This window comes from Gouania willdenowi, chromosome 5 (assembly GCF_900634775.1).
Source record: "Gouania willdenowi chromosome 5, fGouWil2.1, whole genome shotgun sequence".
Taxonomy (NCBI): domain Eukaryota; kingdom Metazoa; phylum Chordata; class Actinopteri; order Blenniiformes; family Gobiesocidae; genus Gouania; species Gouania willdenowi.
The window spans coordinates 21367458-21384643 of NC_041048.1; the positions used below are offsets into that span (position 1 = coordinate 21367458).

General features: G+C 42.6%; 2 protein-coding genes across 7 annotated transcripts; one reads left to right on the top strand and one right to left on the bottom strand.

The window, feature by feature from the left end:
* Window positions 1-3107: 3107 nt before the first annotated feature.
* Window positions 3108-10322, top strand: ttll3 (tubulin tyrosine ligase-like family, member 3). 4 transcript variants are annotated; one of them, XM_028446534.1, is made up of 13 exons: window positions 3108-3167; window positions 4108-4144; window positions 4231-4355; window positions 4455-4584; window positions 4906-4958; window positions 5038-5166; window positions 6121-6235; window positions 6392-6502; window positions 6578-6761; window positions 6839-6987; window positions 7256-7499; window positions 7612-8050; window positions 9273-10322. In XM_028446534.1, the coding sequence occupies exons 2-13, from the start codon at window positions 4138-4140 to the stop codon at window positions 9939-9941; spliced, it is 2355 nt and encodes a 784-aa protein (XP_028302335.1). In that variant the 5' UTR covers window positions 3108-3167; window positions 4108-4137; the 3' UTR covers window positions 9942-10322. The 4 variants fall into 4 exon arrangements, with proteins under 4 accessions (XP_028302335.1, XP_028302333.1, XP_028302336.1 ...); XM_028446532.1 differs by having other exon boundaries at window positions 3117-3167; window positions 4105-4144; XM_028446535.1 differs by having other exon boundaries at window positions 3124-3167; window positions 4094-4144.
* A 501-nt stretch (window positions 10323-10823) lies between these two features.
* LOC114463193 (class E basic helix-loop-helix protein 40-like) lies at window positions 10824-14274 on the bottom strand. Of its 3 annotated transcripts, none has more exons than XM_028446553.1 (5): window positions 13845-14274; window positions 13685-13739; window positions 13362-13469; window positions 12893-13016; window positions 10824-12804 (listed from the first exon to the last, which is right to left on the bottom strand). In XM_028446553.1, the coding sequence occupies exons 1-5, from the start codon at window positions 13910-13912 to the stop codon at window positions 11882-11884; spliced, it is 1278 nt and encodes a 425-aa protein (XP_028302354.1). In that variant the 5' UTR covers window positions 13913-14274; the 3' UTR covers window positions 10824-11881. The 3 variants fall into 3 exon arrangements, with proteins under 3 accessions (XP_028302354.1, XP_028302353.1, XP_028302355.1); XM_028446552.1 differs by having other exon boundaries at window positions 13676-13739; window positions 13845-14273; XM_028446554.1 differs by having other exon boundaries at window positions 13676-13739; window positions 13841-13924.
* Window positions 14275-17186: the final 2912 nt, after the last annotated feature.

Here is a 17186-nt window from a genome sequence, read left to right on the forward strand (position 1 = left end):
GGACACACCATTCTCCTCTCTCCCTCTGTCACAAACCTGGGGGTTAAATTTAACCCCCGCCTTTCCTTCCACAGTCATGTCACCCCCATTTGCAAAACTTCATTTTTTTCACCTCAGATGCTCTCCTGCTTCAAGTGGTCTGCTCACAACTACCCACCGCGACCTCCAACACTGCTGACAACCCAGTGGTCTTGCACACCGTTAAGATCGAGATCCAATTTCACAAACACTATGGCCTGCACAGAGCCTCGTTGCATGTACCTATTCTGAATAACTCTTCTTTTCCTCCCTCTCTTGCGGACTCCGTTTACCGTGTTTGGTCATCTAAAGGCCTTGTAATCCTTGACAATCTGTATGAAGGCGGGATCTTCCTTTCATTCTCTTCACTCTCCGCTAAATTTAACTTACCCAACAGCCACCTTTTTCGTTATTTCCAGATTAGACATTTCGTGCTGGGGTTGTTCCCCCATTTCCCCAATCGACCCCCCCGAACCTGAAATTGACCAGTTTCTTCTACTCTCAGAAAACCATAAGCGAATCATTTTGGCTGTATGAACTCTCTGAACCCTTCACCCGTAATCTCTCTTTGAGAGTCCTGGGGGAGGGATCTGGGTATTTCTATTTCAACTGAGCAGTGGAACAAGATCCTGCACCTAACACACTCCTCATCCATCTGTGCCAGACATTGCTTATTACAATGTAAGGTCCTTCATAAAGCACACGACACTAATGACAAGTTGGCTAAGATATTCCCAGGTAAAAGCAGTGCGTGCAATAGATGCAACCAAGCCCCAGCCAATCACGTACATGTGTTTTGGACCTGTCCTAGGCTGACCAAAATCTGGTCTGAAACCCTCAGCCAAATTCTCGCTACCCCTGTCCCCCCTGATCCATTGACTGTTCTTTTTGGCCTGTCATGGACTCCTGAGTTGTCCTCTGCAGCAAAACGCCTTTACTACTCTCCTGGCAAGACGTGCCATTCTTCTTAAATGGAAGCAAGCCGCCCCTCCATCACACAATAGATGGGTCCAGGAGGTCTTAGCCAGTGTCCGTATTGAGAAGTGGCCAAGTTATAGGGAAAACATCATGAACTTTAACCCCTACGACCCCTAGTTACTTTTGAAAGAAGTAACTAGTAACTGTAACTACGTTACTAATTTAAAGTAACTTGCCCAACACTGGTAACATAGTTTAGAAATCTACGCATTAATAGCAAACAGAAGTACAAGTACGTAGTGTCTTAATCACATGACTTTTTACGTCACCTAACCTGGCCAATGAGGGGCGCTACATATGGATAGAATGCCGATAAATTGATACGGCTATGTACGGATAGCCACTGGCTTTAACTTATGATTGTTATGAATTTTTGTATTTATATTTATTGTTGGACAATCAAGATTTCCGAGTATGAAAATGACAGTATAAGTTCTCACTTTGAAAAAGTAAATTTACGAATTACACCATTCACTAACCAGGTCAATGATTATTTTTATTAAGCTATCATTTTAAGAAAAATTTACAAATTTAATGGAAGTGCACAAGATGGACACTAAACAGGCTGACAAGTGAAACAGCACTGATCAGCTGATTGGTCACTGTTTGAAAAGCCAAGAAAAACTAGAATTTTCAGCTTGTGTGCAGCATTACCCCCAATTTCCACTTGATGCGGCTCCGCTGCGTTACGTCACCACCACGTCACCGGAGCTGATAGGTTTTCACTTTAGTCTATGTGTTCATGTCTGCTCCTTCCCAGCTGCGGTAGTCCGGTGCCCTCCGCCAGATATACGCAGGGCTTCTATTTCCGGCGGACACTGGCACACGACGCATTAATCAGCACAGAGAAAATGAAGCTAAACAGGAAATTAAGCACATATTCTGCAACAAAATATCTGGTTACTTTTCAAAATAAAATACTTCAGATTATATTTCAAGTAACTACATCACCAAAACCTCATAATGTGTAAAAACAAAATCACATTCACGATATTGTTTCCTCTCATACTGTAACTGCATTGTAAACTGCAACAACTTTGAGTGAGTTCATGTTTTAATGGTGCAGTTTTATCTCTTCTTTGTTGGCTGTTCTTAAAAAATGTGGCAATGACAAATCCAGAGTCCAACCATCTTGTTCTCCTTCGTTAGAAACACTGACCTGTTTATCGGTTTATTGTTGCGTTTATAACGCATACATTTAACTGCGTTCTTGCGCGATTATATAAATATCGTGAGAACTGCTCTGTCTCGTGACGTCACATTTGTCCAGCAAAAGTGCACCGTGGCGCACTCAAGACGCAACCGGTGGAGATTACCAGACAACGGACAGCGGGGCAATACCCGATCGGTGCCGTGGCGCAGCAGAGACCTATCCAGTGAAAACCCTTAGTTAGCTTTATCAGCTAACTCTGTATTTCTGCCTTGGATAACAATACCACATTTCCACAAAAAATCTTTCAAAGGAGCAACGCTCCAACATAATCTAAATCTCTGTCAGACTCTCTGCCTACACCGTCAGCCATGGCAAGTTTATACCTCTTGATCTTTGACCTCAGAACCGCGAGAACTGAAAGAGAACAAGATTTCTGAGAGTGTGAAAAGGCTTATTACCATTTCAAAAAGTAAATAAAGACACTATTCACTTATTGTTTACAATACTTGTTCAACCATCTCCCATTAGCTTGGACAGCACAGGACAGAATCATTTTAAGGGATACAAAGTTCAATAGCGGATCATGTAGTAAGGTGTTTGACAAAAGGTAAACATGACACATTAGAATGTAAATAAATAAAGCAAAATTACAAGGATTTCCAAGAAAGGAATGTGCCTCAAACAGAAAATAACTTTAATAGAGACCCCAGGTCCAGCACCAGCTTTGTATTGATCGAATACTTTTTGTCCTTAACTGGACTTGTTTATGGTATGATTCTCTCCAAGTCACTGCCCTATAACTTGTTTTGCTCCCATTGCTCAGCTACAGCTCAGTGCCCTACAGGTCAACACACAGCTCTAGTATAAGATCTGTCACATGCCACCGACATAGCGTCCCCTTTCTCTGGAATGGTTGCTATGGTAACCATAGACCGTCTGTTGAAGCACGCACGGTTGTCATGGGAACAGTCCGTGGGAGCATGAGAGAAGCCGCCGGCTGAAGGAAGAGGCTACAAAGGTTGGTCTATTTTTATTCTCTGTCATTAAACATCTTCGGAAATCTGCCTAAAGAGCACTATTATTAGCATTCATTGACAGCAATTTTGCTTGATTGATTGTCATTGGGGAATAACAGTTGTAATGATTGCTATATTTTATTTTATATATCAATTTGTAGAAACGAGTCGTTTTTTCCTTTGTCAATACATTGAATTAATCTTGTATTGTGTAATAGAGTTGTCCCTAACTCAAGACCACACTATCCAGGACCAAGGCTTTTACAAGACCAAAATACACAGAAACCAAGACTTTTGGGAGTCAAAACCAAGATTAGGAAAATCAGTTTTTAAAACCATGACACGGTTGAATAGTGAAAGAGCATTCTCTCGTTTTCTTTGACAGACAAACATTAAGGGTTCTGCAACTCTTTCAAAGCACATGTAAAAATACCAAATCCTATCAAATGTCATTGTATTTAAACACCACTAATAAGTCCAGAATTATTTTAAACATCTGAAAACAAGATGTTTATTTGTCATAAGAAAGAGGCCGAAAGTAGGTTTTCAGAGGGATTTCTGACTAGAAATAAGATGGACTAATCAGAATCAGTTAGATATCCAAGGAGGCAGAACATTCAGTGAACTAATGCTAAATGTTTTTAGTCAAAATACAGCATTAATCAATCAGAAACTGTACCAAGTGCTTATCATAATAATGAAGTTAAAGAAAAGCAGATGAGTGCTGGTTTCCCCTGGGCTTGACAGAAAATCCTGAGACCGGGCCAGCTCAAGACAGAGTAATGCCTCACAATGTGGTCTTGAAACTGCAACTCAATGACTGCAACATATAACTATCACAGATTTTCCATTGTTTTTTTTTATAAAGGAGTATATTTTACCTTTACAATTGCCTGCTTTACTGTTCTTTTCTTTTATTCACAAAATGGCACCATTTAGCAGATAGGAAAAGAGAAGCCAAATCTGCAACAGATGCCAGGTAACACATTCAGACACATAAGTGCCCCCGGTCATTACACTAATATTCATATTAGCTTATGGTTTTTTAATTTTTTTTTTCAATAGTGCTCCTGCCCAGAGGTTCTCCAGCAGAGGGGAGGTTAGGCCTACACCATGGTGGGGTCAGCCTGCCAGTGGTTATGCCGGACAAGTTCACAAAAGCTAAAGCGCTTGTGGAAAAAGCTGTGAAAGTGACTGAAAAACACACAACTACATCCTGTTGTTAATTAGTATGCTCACTTAATGTTAGGAGTGATTTTTAAAATAGTTGTACCTCTGCTCATTCCTAGTTGAGGAGGGTGTTCTCAGTGCAGGGGCCTTACCCTGCAATCCGGGCGGCCCTTTGGGCCAGAGGCTGGATAGAGCGTTGTTTGTCCAGTCCACTTCAGAGAGAGGTTAGTCGGGAAGACGATGAGACTGGTGAGACAATGTTTTTGTTTTTTAATCATCAAACACATGCTTAATGTTATGTTTCACTATACAATTCTCTTGACCCACAGAAATATTATTTTACACTATACTGGATTCATTTGAGAATTTGAAAATTGTGTAGTAATAATGTTAAATGAATGACACCAGCTCCTGCACTAGAGCGATGTTAGAGCTGTTAGTCTGCATATGAGTGAAACAATAGTTAGAGGGGTGTGTCTTTAGTTGTTGAGCGAAAGAAGACACCAAGCTCTAACACAGACCCTTTGATCGAAACCCACTCCCCTGTAATCCACACACTGGTCTCCACAGAGAGATGGGTAGGAGAGAAAGAGGAGAACCTTAACGACATGTATGACCTCATGGTAAGGCAAAGGTTACACTGATATCTAGTGAAGCCTTGGAATAAATGCTTTACTACGTTGTGTCTTTCAATTTCACCAGTCTCGACTTGTTCGCAACGAGACCACATATTTCTACTGGACCACACGGAGGGACGACATCCACTGTCATTCCTTAAGGAGTGACCAGATAATCAATCACTATGCCAAATCTGGGGCTTTCACCACTAAGGTCTCATTAGGGTCTTTATTGACAGGCTGCCTTAAAGTCCCTATGCACCATTTTTTTGTGTCGGCGCTAAATGAAACTACACTCCCGAAAAAGTGTTTCTGCCAAGTATTTAATCGTCATGAAATTTATCATATTCATGAAAAATCATTATTCTCCAATTAGAGCCAGGAATTGGAGAATGACAATGAATGGATTGTGATGCATGACTAGGAACTGGTCAGTAGTATTTGTAACATTTGTGGCTACATTTACTGTCTTTCCAGCTAGGGACTTTTTTATCTAAAAACTATTAAATCTAGCAATTTTTCTGCAATTGCTGGTGACTTTACTCCTTTCATTGTCTAGCCTTCTTATTCCCAATCTGTCGCTTTGGTCACCTAAGATGCCAGGGTTCTCTCAGTACCAGGGGAGCAAAAAGAGTCCCCGTCTGGTGGGGGCATGGGAAATTTGGCGTACAGAAGATTGTTTATCTTCCTCCAGCTTCTCTACTGAGGATTTTTTCATCGTAGCCTGGACCCGAATAGTCTGAAGACCATGTGCACGGTACTTTTCACATTTAGGCTCTGCCTGTATATCCCCGTTGTGCATGATCCTGGTAACTAGGCGTGTTGAGGTGAATTATCTGAAATCGTAGGCTAAGCTAATTCAAGTGCGTATATAACAGTATACTGTGGGTCTACACTGTTTACGGCCCTCCTTGTACGCTAATGGCGCACAGATTTTGTGAATATCAAAAACTCGATGCTCCTGGAAGCCAAATTGGAGATGGTTAACTAAACACGGCTGATAAAAACACAAAGTTTGACACTTTTCTTACTGGATATTTGCATGATTTATTTCGTACAGTAAGATGTAATAAAGCATATCATGGCAAAAATGGTGACATAGGGACTTTGAAGCCACAGGTCTGTTTTAAAGTTGCTGTGTTGTCTTACATTTATCAATGTCTTAAAGGTAGGGATTTGTGTAAATCTGCGTAACCTTCACTGGTTTGACGCAGCCGATCCTGACGCCTTCTTTCCAAGATGCTACAGGCTTGGGGCAGAGGATGAAAAGCATGCATTTATAGGTTCGTTACAGAAATGTAATATCACTCAAGCAAAAAGTCAAATTCAACCTAAAAAAAACCTATTCAATGAGAAAAATGTCAAGTATAAATTATATTTTTGAAGATTCTCCTGCAATTTTTAATTCCTTCCATTGATGTCGTCATGCAAAAATGCAGAGGACTTCAGGAGGACAGCGTGTACCAGCGTGCTGCGGCATGTCATTGAGACACATTTAAGGAGACATGCAGAGATTGACATCCAAAACACCGTGGGCAGTGTCAGTGAAGGTGGAGGTTATAATATGATTCATTATTTGTGTCTAAATACCACATTAGAACCCATATGTTTATTCTTCTTTGCAGGGCGGGTGGAGAATTTGCAACATCCATGTGTGGGTTCAGAAATAATTAGCACAGCTCTGCGAGTGTGTCAGGACTTCCTCTGTGGTTTGAAGCATGGTGACCTTGACGTGACAGCAGAAAAACAGCCCTTACTGGAGGAACAGCAGTGGGTGGATTTCCTGCAGAAATACTACATGGTTGTGCAGTGGGTACATTTTTCTAGTAACAACGTTTTTTGTTTTTTAATTTGTATATATGATTCTGATGTGAGCATGTTTGTAGCAAAGGTGCAGTGATCAGAGGCAGCAGTGAGTTTTTGGCGGACTGTGAGGCCATGTTGGCCAGGCTGCAGGAGGTTTGTCCTCAGCTGGATACAGATGGAGTCTGCAACATCTGGATTGTCAAACCAGGTGCAAAGTCAAGAGGAAGAGGTGAGGTTTTTTCAAAAAAGAAAAAAAATGTATTATTACTCATGACATCAGAGCTCACAGCAGAGAAGAAACAACTGTTGTCCTCATTTGATGCAACATATTCATACATTGTGATCAACACAGCTTTGATAAGAGTGTACAAACATTTGGTTAGAATGCCATCTAAGCATCCTGCTTGTTTTTAATGCCATCATATTTCTGGTGAAATGTAAGATGTTCTGCCCAAGTGTCATATTCCTAATCTCACTCCTTCAATGTCCATTATCAGGGATTATGTGCATGAACCGTCTTGAGAAGATTTTGTCTCTCGTGGACACTGATAGAGCGGTAGTAAAGGACAGTAAGTGGGTGGTCCAGAAATACCTGGAACAGCCTCTGCTGGTCCACGGCACAAAGTTTGACCTGCGTCAATGGTTCCTTGTGACTGACTGGAACCCTCTGACTGTCTGGTTCTACGATGAATGCTACCTGCGCTTCTCCACTCAGCCCTTCTCAACAAAGACTTTGGACAGGTTAGACAAAGAACAAAACTATTATCATCCTGTGTGTAATCTGTCAAGTCTGTTATATCTTTTATTGTACATTCCCAATACATCATGTCATATTTGTTCTTTCCCAACTCAGCTCTGTTCACTTGTGCAACAACTCCATCCAAAAACACTTACATGCATCTCGTGATCGGCATCCTGCACTCCCTGAAGACAACATGTGGTCTTCCTCTCAGTTTCGGACTTATTTACAGCAGCAGCAGCAGCGTGAAGCAGAGTGGGAGTTGGTGGTGGTCCCGGGCATGCAGCAAGCAGTTGTCCACACCCTGCAGACAGCCCAGGATTACATTGAACCCCGAAAGGCCAGCTTTGAGCTGTATGGAGCTGATTTTATGTTGGGCAATGACCTGACCCCGTGGCTTTTAGAGATAAATGCAAGCCCAACAATGGCTTGTTCCACCGCAGTGACATCACGACTCTGTCCACGTGTGCAGGTGGACACACTCAAGGTTGTTTTAGACCATAGCAGCAATCCTTCTGCAGATACAGGAGGTTTCCGACTAATCTACAAACAGGTGAGAGCATTTCTAAAGACAATAAACCCCAAGATCAATTTGATTAGTAGTGAATATTTTTGGTTTAAAGGTCCAGTATTATGCTATTTTTCACCCATCTCCAGTTGTTCTAAGAACCCCAACAACATAGTATTTCAGGTTTATTTTCCCAAACTCGCCTGTTTTAGCCCTCCGAAAAGTCACTGTCAGAGCGTTCTTAAAAACAGGCTGTTTTTGGGCCTTCATGCATATGCACGAGTAGGCATAAACACACATGCTACTTCAGCGCTGTTTCAGTGTGTGTGTTTATCACAGCAGCAGCAGTAAATCATTAACAGTTCCTTCTCCTCCTTACCTCTACTGACCACAGAAATAGTAGGTATTCAAAAACACAAAAAGGAAAACCAAGAACATGGAGCGAGGGTAAACAAGAAAACGTCCACATGCAGGGAAAAAACGCTGGAATACTAAATTCAAAAACACCGACTGTAGATGCAGGAATTACTGGCATGAACCCAAGACCAGATGACAAGTGAGAACATAGTATGTCCTAGCACTGAACTGAGGCAAAGCCTCCCCATTTATACACAGAGCAGTTAGTCAATCAATTGCAGCTGGTGACCGATCACCAGCAGCTGGTTCCCGGCAGGAGAAAGCTGCTGGGAGGGAGGCCAAGAGTTCTTGCCTGCCCTACAAAATAAAACCCCATCCTGACATCAACTATCAACTGAATCAGCTGTTTCAAAAACTCACAGGAGCTGCTACGTCACTTTCTTGTCATTCTCACGTCTTCTGACCACAAGGATAGTCCATTTAAGATGATAGTTCATTGTTTGGTCCAAACGCTGCATCTCATTGGGTCACAAACACATCAGATCATCCCATAAAGGCAAGGGCGAAGACATGTTTTTTTTTTTGTTTGTTTTTTTTTTTTACCTCTGAGGTAGTTTGAGAGGAAGGAGCTCACGTTCTTATGTAGGGTAGGAGGAGCCAGGATTGTCAGGAGGAGGAGTTTCCACCTTATGACGTATTATTGGGGGAAACTCTAACTTGCCCGTTTCGAGCTGACTTTTTACAAAATGTGGAGGAGCAAGGGAGGGAGGAAACAGAACTTTTTCAACTTTGGCCCTTTGAATGAGGTTAAAAGTTTGTATATCACTACAGCAAAACCATAATGAAGTGACTTTTTTTCACAATGCCACCCCTTTAAGTGACTTGTATTTTTAATTGATCTTCTCTCCAGGCTGCAGTTGAAGTTCCCTATTATGTGGGAGTGAAGCTGTTGGTGGAAGGTTCCCCTATCAGACAAACCAGACCTCTGCTTCATAGACGAACATGTTCTTCTCCACAGGAGCTCGAGAACAGACATAACTCACAACGTCAAAACTCCAACAGAATAACTAAAATCCTCCCGTCAGACAAGGAGAACCAAGAAAAGAGCAAGTTAAGGAAGTCTGCTCCCTCAAAGAAGGAATTTGAGATGAGAGCAGATGTTCATCCTAACCTCCAGCCCTACCGCAGCCTAACATGTCAGCAGCTTTCTGTGGCTCACACAGAACCTGGGAGAAAAGCACAGCAAATAGGTCTGAGTGCCAAAGCTACAACACTCGTGCCAAGGAGTGTTTCTTTTTCTTTCCAACATCCTCAGTCTATGTCTAAAGGAAAAGTTCAATCCAGTGCTGATCAGAAAAAACCCTTTTCACAATCTTCCTTTCCAAAAATGTCGGTGCCTCAACAAACTACTTCTACACGGGCCATTCCTTCATTTAAAGATGGCCTTCCATGTCTCGACGTTTTACAACTGCAGCCAAAGGTTGTAAAGACAACCCAAATCTGTCACAGTTTTAACCATGGAGCTCGCAAGCAAATTCCTTTGCTGTGCTTGGAAAGGGACAAGAAAATAATTCAATAAAAAGCAAGCAGAATGAGGAAAAAAAGAGTAAAGATAAGAAGTGGTAAGGAAAGGAAGATTATCGATATTTTGTGTTTAAAATAAGGACAATTAAAAACATGAAACTGTGTGTTTCGTCGTTGACAAATCTGTCCATCCATTCATTCTGATGTAGGAATGATGGATCCCCAGTAGGGGGTGGTAAAACTTTAAATATCAAAACATGTGCTAACGTCAAGCATTATCATAATTCAGGATCAACAGTTAGGGCAGGAAAAAACAGGAGATTTCAGTTAGTTTGGACACTTGTCAATCAACAGCTTTTAATTTGTTCACAAATAATGAATTATCAGAATGTTTGACAACTCCTTTATTGTTAGCTTCTTACCATAGTTGCCTAACTCAAGGCCATTAAACTATGACACTATGTGATGGCTGATTGGTAAACCTTGAATTTGTTTCTGTTTTGATTGGGACATTATTGTAATTGGAACACATTGGAACTTGTTGACTTAAAACACATCACGTGCAAATCTATTAAATAAACATCTATTATGTTGTGGTCACAGGGTCAATGTCTCTGAAAATGATCTCAGGACAAAAGGAAAGTGATATATACTGTATTTGATAGGTCAACAGGTAATTTTAGTTCTTGCAGACAGTGCTTGACTGTGATAGAATTATTTTTAAGAAAAACATTTAATGCAGTTTTCAGCAGAGAATAGTCTGTGCAATTCATGGATCAGCATTGGTCAGTTGTAAGGGAATAGATAAAGTGTATGTAACCAATGTGGAGTAAGGTATCGGTAAAACTAATTTGAAAAGGTTTAATTGTTACAATGTTAAAATGCTGTGGAGAGTTCATGATTTATACCTGTAAAAATTCAACACACACACAGTAAGGGTTGTAGTTTCCACAGGAAAAAAATATTTTATTACACTTATATATTGTATATCAACATGTATAGACAAATATGTACATCAAACATCTTTCATGTAGGTCCCAAAATACAAATCTCAAGTACCTCTTTCAATATAAAACTAGTCCTCTGGTAAAACTATTACATTCACTTCTTTCCTCCTGATGCCTCGGGCTCCAGTATTTATACGCAGTACAGAGAAATAACAAACATCTGATACTTATCAGCTTTTCAAAGTAAAAGGCAACAGTAAGCACAAACACCGGGTTTGACTTAAGAAGATTGTGAGCATGCAGAGCATGTCCCGCACAGCGCTACAGTATGTACACACACCGTCCACACTCTGCCCTTTCCTTCCTCTGTCTATCAGGCTGGATGGACTGTGAATAACAGGTATCAAAAATAGAAATGTACAGGAGGTTTTTGAACAATAATTCCACACAATTCTTCTCAACTGTTTCTTTACCTCTGTGAGCATCTGGCGGCTGTTTTCCTCATCATCCTGGGTGCACCGCTGAGGAAAAGCTTGTATCATATGGTGATGGTCATACTAGTGTTTGGTTGGTAGGGCATTACGGTGGATATAGTTGTGAACAAAAGACATAGGCAGCAAAACTTTGGGTGACACGAATCTCAACACTTGGTGCAAGAGTTACAAGATGGCTTACCTCTATCACAACAGCTACAAGTGGGATGCATCAGTGTAATCAGCAATTACACTTTAACAGCAGCATCTAAAACAATGATCTCTTTACATTCAACCAAATACATACATGTGTGTGTGCTTGCAGAGCAGGTCTAGATTTTTATGATACATCTGTACTGAGGGACACCGCTGACCATTAAACATTCAACCAGAGTGCCCTCCTGAGGTCAATCAAAGCTGCTCCCACAAGTCTTTCCACTTCCCACTTGACGTCCACGTTGAGGATGAGAGGAGATGAATGACTGCTGAACAGCTTACTTGTGTTTCCTAACATACAGCGAACTCTGCCTCGAGGTATGAGAGCAGAAGAATCTCTTGGCTTGTTCTTCTAACTCTTAGTCTTTGGTTTCTAGGTTGAGGAGTGGTACCTGCTTTAGTGCCTGAAGAAGGGCAGGGGAGTCCATGGGGGTCTGGGATATGGCTGGAGTTGGAGAACCTCCTCTGGGAGACAACCCTAGTGGAGGTGGCCTTTCACTGGACATGACAGGAGATGACGCCCCCATGCCAGAGTACAGCATGGGCACAGAACCTGGGTACCAGCATTTCTCCAGCATTGGCAGGTATGCTGCAGCCGAGGGTGGAATGAGGTAGAAAGGCATGCAGAGGGAGTGGGGAGGTGGAGGAGGGGGTGGATGGCTGGGGGATACACTCATGTAACTCCCATAACCGCTAGAGGACGATGAGGTTGATGACTCTCCGCCCGAGAGCATCTCATCTTCGGATGACTCCACGCGGGAACGCTTGTGGCTGGGCCGGCTGTCCTCCTGCTTGATGCTGGAGCTCTGGCGATCATTCAGAGGTCGCTTCAGCTGGCCCTCCTGGCTGTAATATTCTGGACACCCCTGCTGTTTTCTGGATTCAGTTTTCTCCAGCTCTCCCCCATAGCCGCTGTCTGTGTCAGTATCACTGCCACTCTGCTCACTACTTGGTGGGGCGTAAGCTCGCTGAATAACTGGCACACAGTTCCTGCCGTAACCCTCTCTGGGTTTAGGGGGTAAGCTAGGCGGCATCTCGTTGTGAGCTTGGGGCTGGTGGTAGGTTGGCATTTCCTCAGGTTGAGGGCTGAGAGGAGTGCGGGGTCGGACTGGACTCGGCAACACCTCGGCAGCTACTTTGTGAAGGTGATTGGACACATGGGACGGAGTGAAGTCCCTGTCAGACTCATGGTTGGCAAGGTACTGAAGAATCTCCTTAGCACACATGTGAAAGCCAGAGCGGAAAAGCTCTTCCGACTTTTCCTGACTGACTTCTGGCTGCTCTGTGGACACAATACAAAGGTTGTATATTTATTTATTTATTTTTTTTTTTTTATCACAAGCTTTATGCAACAGTGATCAACGTCTTACCAATTTGCATGCCGTTCTGCAGTGCAACAATTTTCTGTTGCTGCTGCTCCAGAAGAGAAGTGAGGGCTTTCACGTGCTTGAGTGTGAGCTCTAAAACCACCGCCTTTTCCAAATGGCCTAGAGTCTGAGGGAGACACACACAGTCAGCACATCTTTGTGTCTTATGTAACACACAGAACACTGTATGGGCTACTCATCATCTTCTCTGGCCCACATTAAGAAAAATAATTAACATGGGATCAAAAAAAGGATAGCATTCATAATAATAATAATAATGCGTGTGCTTCCCCACATTTTGGGAATAGGAACCACTGAGTTGAACAAATGTATCTCCATGAAGACTCCCTCCCTTCCATCTGAGCTGCTGACGTAGTCAGCTCAGATGTAATACCACTGATCGGCCACTGGATGGTGCGTGCTTCCCAATCCAGTGGTTCCCACTCACTCCCACCAAATACCGTAAACTCACCGTGAGCTTCAGGTGTTCAGGCAGTAAATCTTTCAGCTGTGCAATGCACTCGTTGATCCGATCGCGCCTCTTCTTTTCTATCAGTCTGTGAGGCAGTTTGTAGGTCTCCTGTGGAAACGGACACGTTGCATAAAAGGACGCACAGTCAGAGGCTGGAGAGACTCATGCAGGAGTTATGTCATAGTAGAAATGAGGTCAGCCTTTTATGGCACCACCACAGATCCTCCTCCACTCAAAAAGTCCCAACATGTATTTGTACACTTAAGGCTCCAATAGTACAGTCTAACAAAGAGTAAACAGAGATTTAAACAAACCTTGCTCTCCTCTCCTCTTTTCATTCCTCGTCTCGGTTTATAAACATACATTGGATAGTCCATCCTAAAGAGACAACGGAAAGGGAAATGAGATAAGTTCACTGTGTATAGGGAGCAGTTTCCATTAGATAAAAGAAAGGACTGCAGAAGAGTGTAAAGTGTGACTTACCCGTGCACATCTGACAGATCCGACTGTTTGGACAGTGGAGGAGGCTGCGCGCCAGGGATTCTATCCATTCTTTGTACTCCAATAAAACCGTCCAAGTCCAGGTAGTTTTCCAGTCCTGTCACTGATTTTTACGCATCTATTGGCGCGTTTGTAAAATACACAAAAAATATATATTTTTTTTCTTTTTCTAAAGAACTTTACAAATGCCTAATTTTCGCTTTCTGATTTGAAGAAACTAAATATATCCCTGTGTGTGTGTTTTTTTTTTTTTGTTTGTTTTTTTTTTTTAAGTAATCCTTGAATTTTGCGCGCTGGGGTCCAAACCCTGTTGATGGCGCGTTGGGAAAGTGGGGGAGCAAAGAGAGACGACTCTACTAAACCCTCTGACTCTCCGCTCAGTGTCCAACCTCTGTCATATGAGGCTCACGTGTTAAACGGCGCTGTATGCTCGGTGGAGGCCCCGCCTACTTTGTACAGATAAGGAGCCTGAGTGGGCGGCCGGGGGCTGACGTCAGAGCGGGGGGCGGCGCGTGTCCGATCCCGTGTAACACCATGCTGAAGAAGTGTAAGGAAACATGTCTGTGAGGCGGGGAACGTGCAGGCAGCCAGACACGCGCAGGTGAAGGGCTAGAGAGGAGGAAGAGTGACAATGCTGCACAATGCAACCTCCAACACAAGGATGTCCGTGTGCACAGAGCTACAATAGAAACACTTTAGTACAAGGCCGACACACATTAGCATTGTTGTGTCTGCAATGGACAACGCCAGAGTGCACTGAAATATTCACAGAAAGACAGGATGCTACCGTGCAACAAGTAGCCTATAATAATTATAATAATAGAAATGAAAAATATTATATATATATATATATAATATATATTAATAATATAATATAATATATTATAATATAAAATATATATATTATATATTATATTATAATATAATATATAGGAACAATAATAAACAAATTGAAAGGAAACGTTCCTTGTGCATATTTCACTCAAAGATTGCGAGTTTCAATCATGAATTGTCAGGTCCAGGAATCACGTGCATCTGAGCAAGCCAGGGAGCGCTAGTTGGAGTGTTTGTTGACATGAGACCTGCACACTGTCACGTTGATCTCCTCATGGGCCCTGGAGCCCTGCAGAGCTCTCAGGGCACAACAACTCCACCCAGCATGCGCAGCGGCCTCACCTGCTGCTGCAGGATGACATCAGCACACTACAATACAATATACAATACAATACACCACTATTAAGGATTCAACGACAAGAAATGTATGAAAAAAGGAAAATATGCGGCCTCCGGGTGCAGTCGGTGTCTAATTCTACCACAATTGATTAATAATATTGGTGTTGAGCTTGTTTTTAAAGGCACACTGTGTAACTTTTGGCCACTAGGGGCGCTAGACCGGTAACTTTCACGCAAGCGCCCCTAGTGGCCACAAGCTCCACAGCACTGTCGCAAAAATCAAGTCAGTCAGTCAGTCAGTCAGTTAGTTGGGCCAGCCTCCCTTCATCTTTTGATTGTGTATGCAGACAGTAATTGACCTGTAACTTCGGGATAAGGATTGGCTCTAAGGGCCGGCACTCCTTGCCGCGTCGGTGGCGCTCCCCCCCTACTCCCTGGCCTCGCCACAGTCGTCGGTGCGGCGGCCAGGTAACCATGCGCACGCCGAGTTGCCCGGGGCGCAAAGAGCTCACCTGGTCACAACCTGGTCACAACCTCGGCGCAAAGAGCCAATCCTTATCCCGAAGTTGCGGCTCTGACTTCCCTTACCAAAAAATCCATGTTTAACTGAACTATCGCGACAATTAGTGCACCATTAACCCAACACAAAACTACCATATTGTGCTCTTTTGGCTGTAAACAGAGGTTAACTTGTTTCAGCTGCCCACAGCAATGGCTGCGGGTTGGAAAATGTGGTACATTGTCATGTGGGAACTATATATATCTGAGCCTGCGGTCACATGACTGAGCCAAAGACTGTCCGTCTCTCCAAACTTACATAGTCGGTATTTCAAAAGGGAATCCAAATGATTGGGCTGATTATTTGGTAACATATTTTTCATGTTTTGTTGTTGGTTTTGTGTTTTTTGGGAAATGGACCTTCCCATATTTAAACCATGCATCTTTAGTTGATTAGTTGATGCATTTGCGATCCACAGTTTATATTGGATATGTTCCCTAGAGAGAAAAACATCAAATGTAAAAAAGGTAATGAAATGTATGATGCGTGTTTGAATGTTAGCAGAGACGATCGGGACATGAATGGATTACTGGGCCAGCGTTCAGCTGGGCTCTGCGTGGCCAAGCTATTGTCGTAGCTGTACCGTTGTGATAGCTCTGCCTGCCAGGGCTGGTTCTGTTCAGATAGCTCTGTGTGGTTCACAGCGTGGCGCTGTCACTGCGCTACGCTGCAAGCTGCCACAGCTCAGCTCTGAGCTGAGTTCACAGAGCTTTTCTCCATTAATATTCTGAATATCGCTGGTGTTTGCCAACCTATTATCCTTGGGGTCAATTTGTTTATCATTTAAAAAACAATAGTTTTTTTTTTTGCTTCAAATTTCATGACTTTTCCTTATTTGATGGGTACAAGCGATTAAGCATAAAAGATCATAATAAAAATTGTTCAGTGTGCTGAATTTTGCACACATTGGTGTTCTTCTGGGGTCAATTTGACCACAAGCTATTTTAGCTGTGCAAAACTCATGTCCGTGTGTGACCCATGTGTGACCTTACATCCCCACGCTTGCAACACTGTTGAAGATAAATTCATTCTCGTTCCATACATTTCTGTGTGTGATGTCACAGGGTAGACATAGTTCTGTGCATTGAAATATACATTTCTGTGTGTCTGTAAACAATCATAACAACATAGCCTGCAACAGGCGCACTTCAACAAGTGCAGAGAAAACATTATATGGAGCGATTTTATGAGCCATTCGCAGTTTCATTTGTGTAATTAGACTCCTGTGTCTTAATCGTTGAGACAAACGAACCAGCTGCTTAGCTAAGATAGCAGGAAAACAGCTGATCGCCAACAGCCGTAAACAAACCAGCTTCATCGTGTCTGTAGGCTGGTGGAGAGAAGGTGAAGGGGTTTAGTCCATCCCTGCTGACTCAGGGTGTGCTTAAGTGAGAGCATGGAGCCCTACATACACAGATAGAGAGAGACAGCTACCAATTACTGGCAAGGATCTAATCTAATAATGACATCACTTTTAGATAGATGCTGCATACTGTCATTCACCTTTCACTGCCTTTAGGAAGGGGCACATTTTTATTTCCTTGAGTGCCACTTGAACTTTGCACTCTGGCTTCTTTAACAGTCAAAAATAA

Excerpts from the sequence above, each read along its gene's own strand:
- ttll3 (XM_028446534.1), top strand. Across the intron at positions 7,500-7,611 it reads TCAACAAAGACTTTGGACAG|CTCTGTTCACTTGTGCAACA; the intron begins GTTAGACAAAGA and ends TTCCCAACTCAG. Across the intron at positions 8,051-9,272 it reads TCCGACTAATCTACAAACAG|GCTGCAGTTGAAGTTCCCTA; the intron begins GTGAGAGCATTT and ends TCTTCTCTCCAG.
- LOC114463193 (XM_028446552.1), bottom strand. The coding sequence starts at position 13,912 with ATGGATAGAATCCCTGGCGCGCAGCCTCCTCCACTGTCCAAACAGTCG. Across the intron at positions 13,470-13,675 it reads AAAGAGGAGAGGAGAGCAAG|GAGACCTACAAACTGCCTCA; the intron begins GTTTGTTTAAAT and ends CCGTTTCCACAG. Across the intron at positions 13,017-13,361 it reads CTGAACACCTGAAGCTCACG|ACTCTAGGCCATTTGGAAAA; the intron begins GTGAGTTTACGG and ends TGTCTCCCTCAG.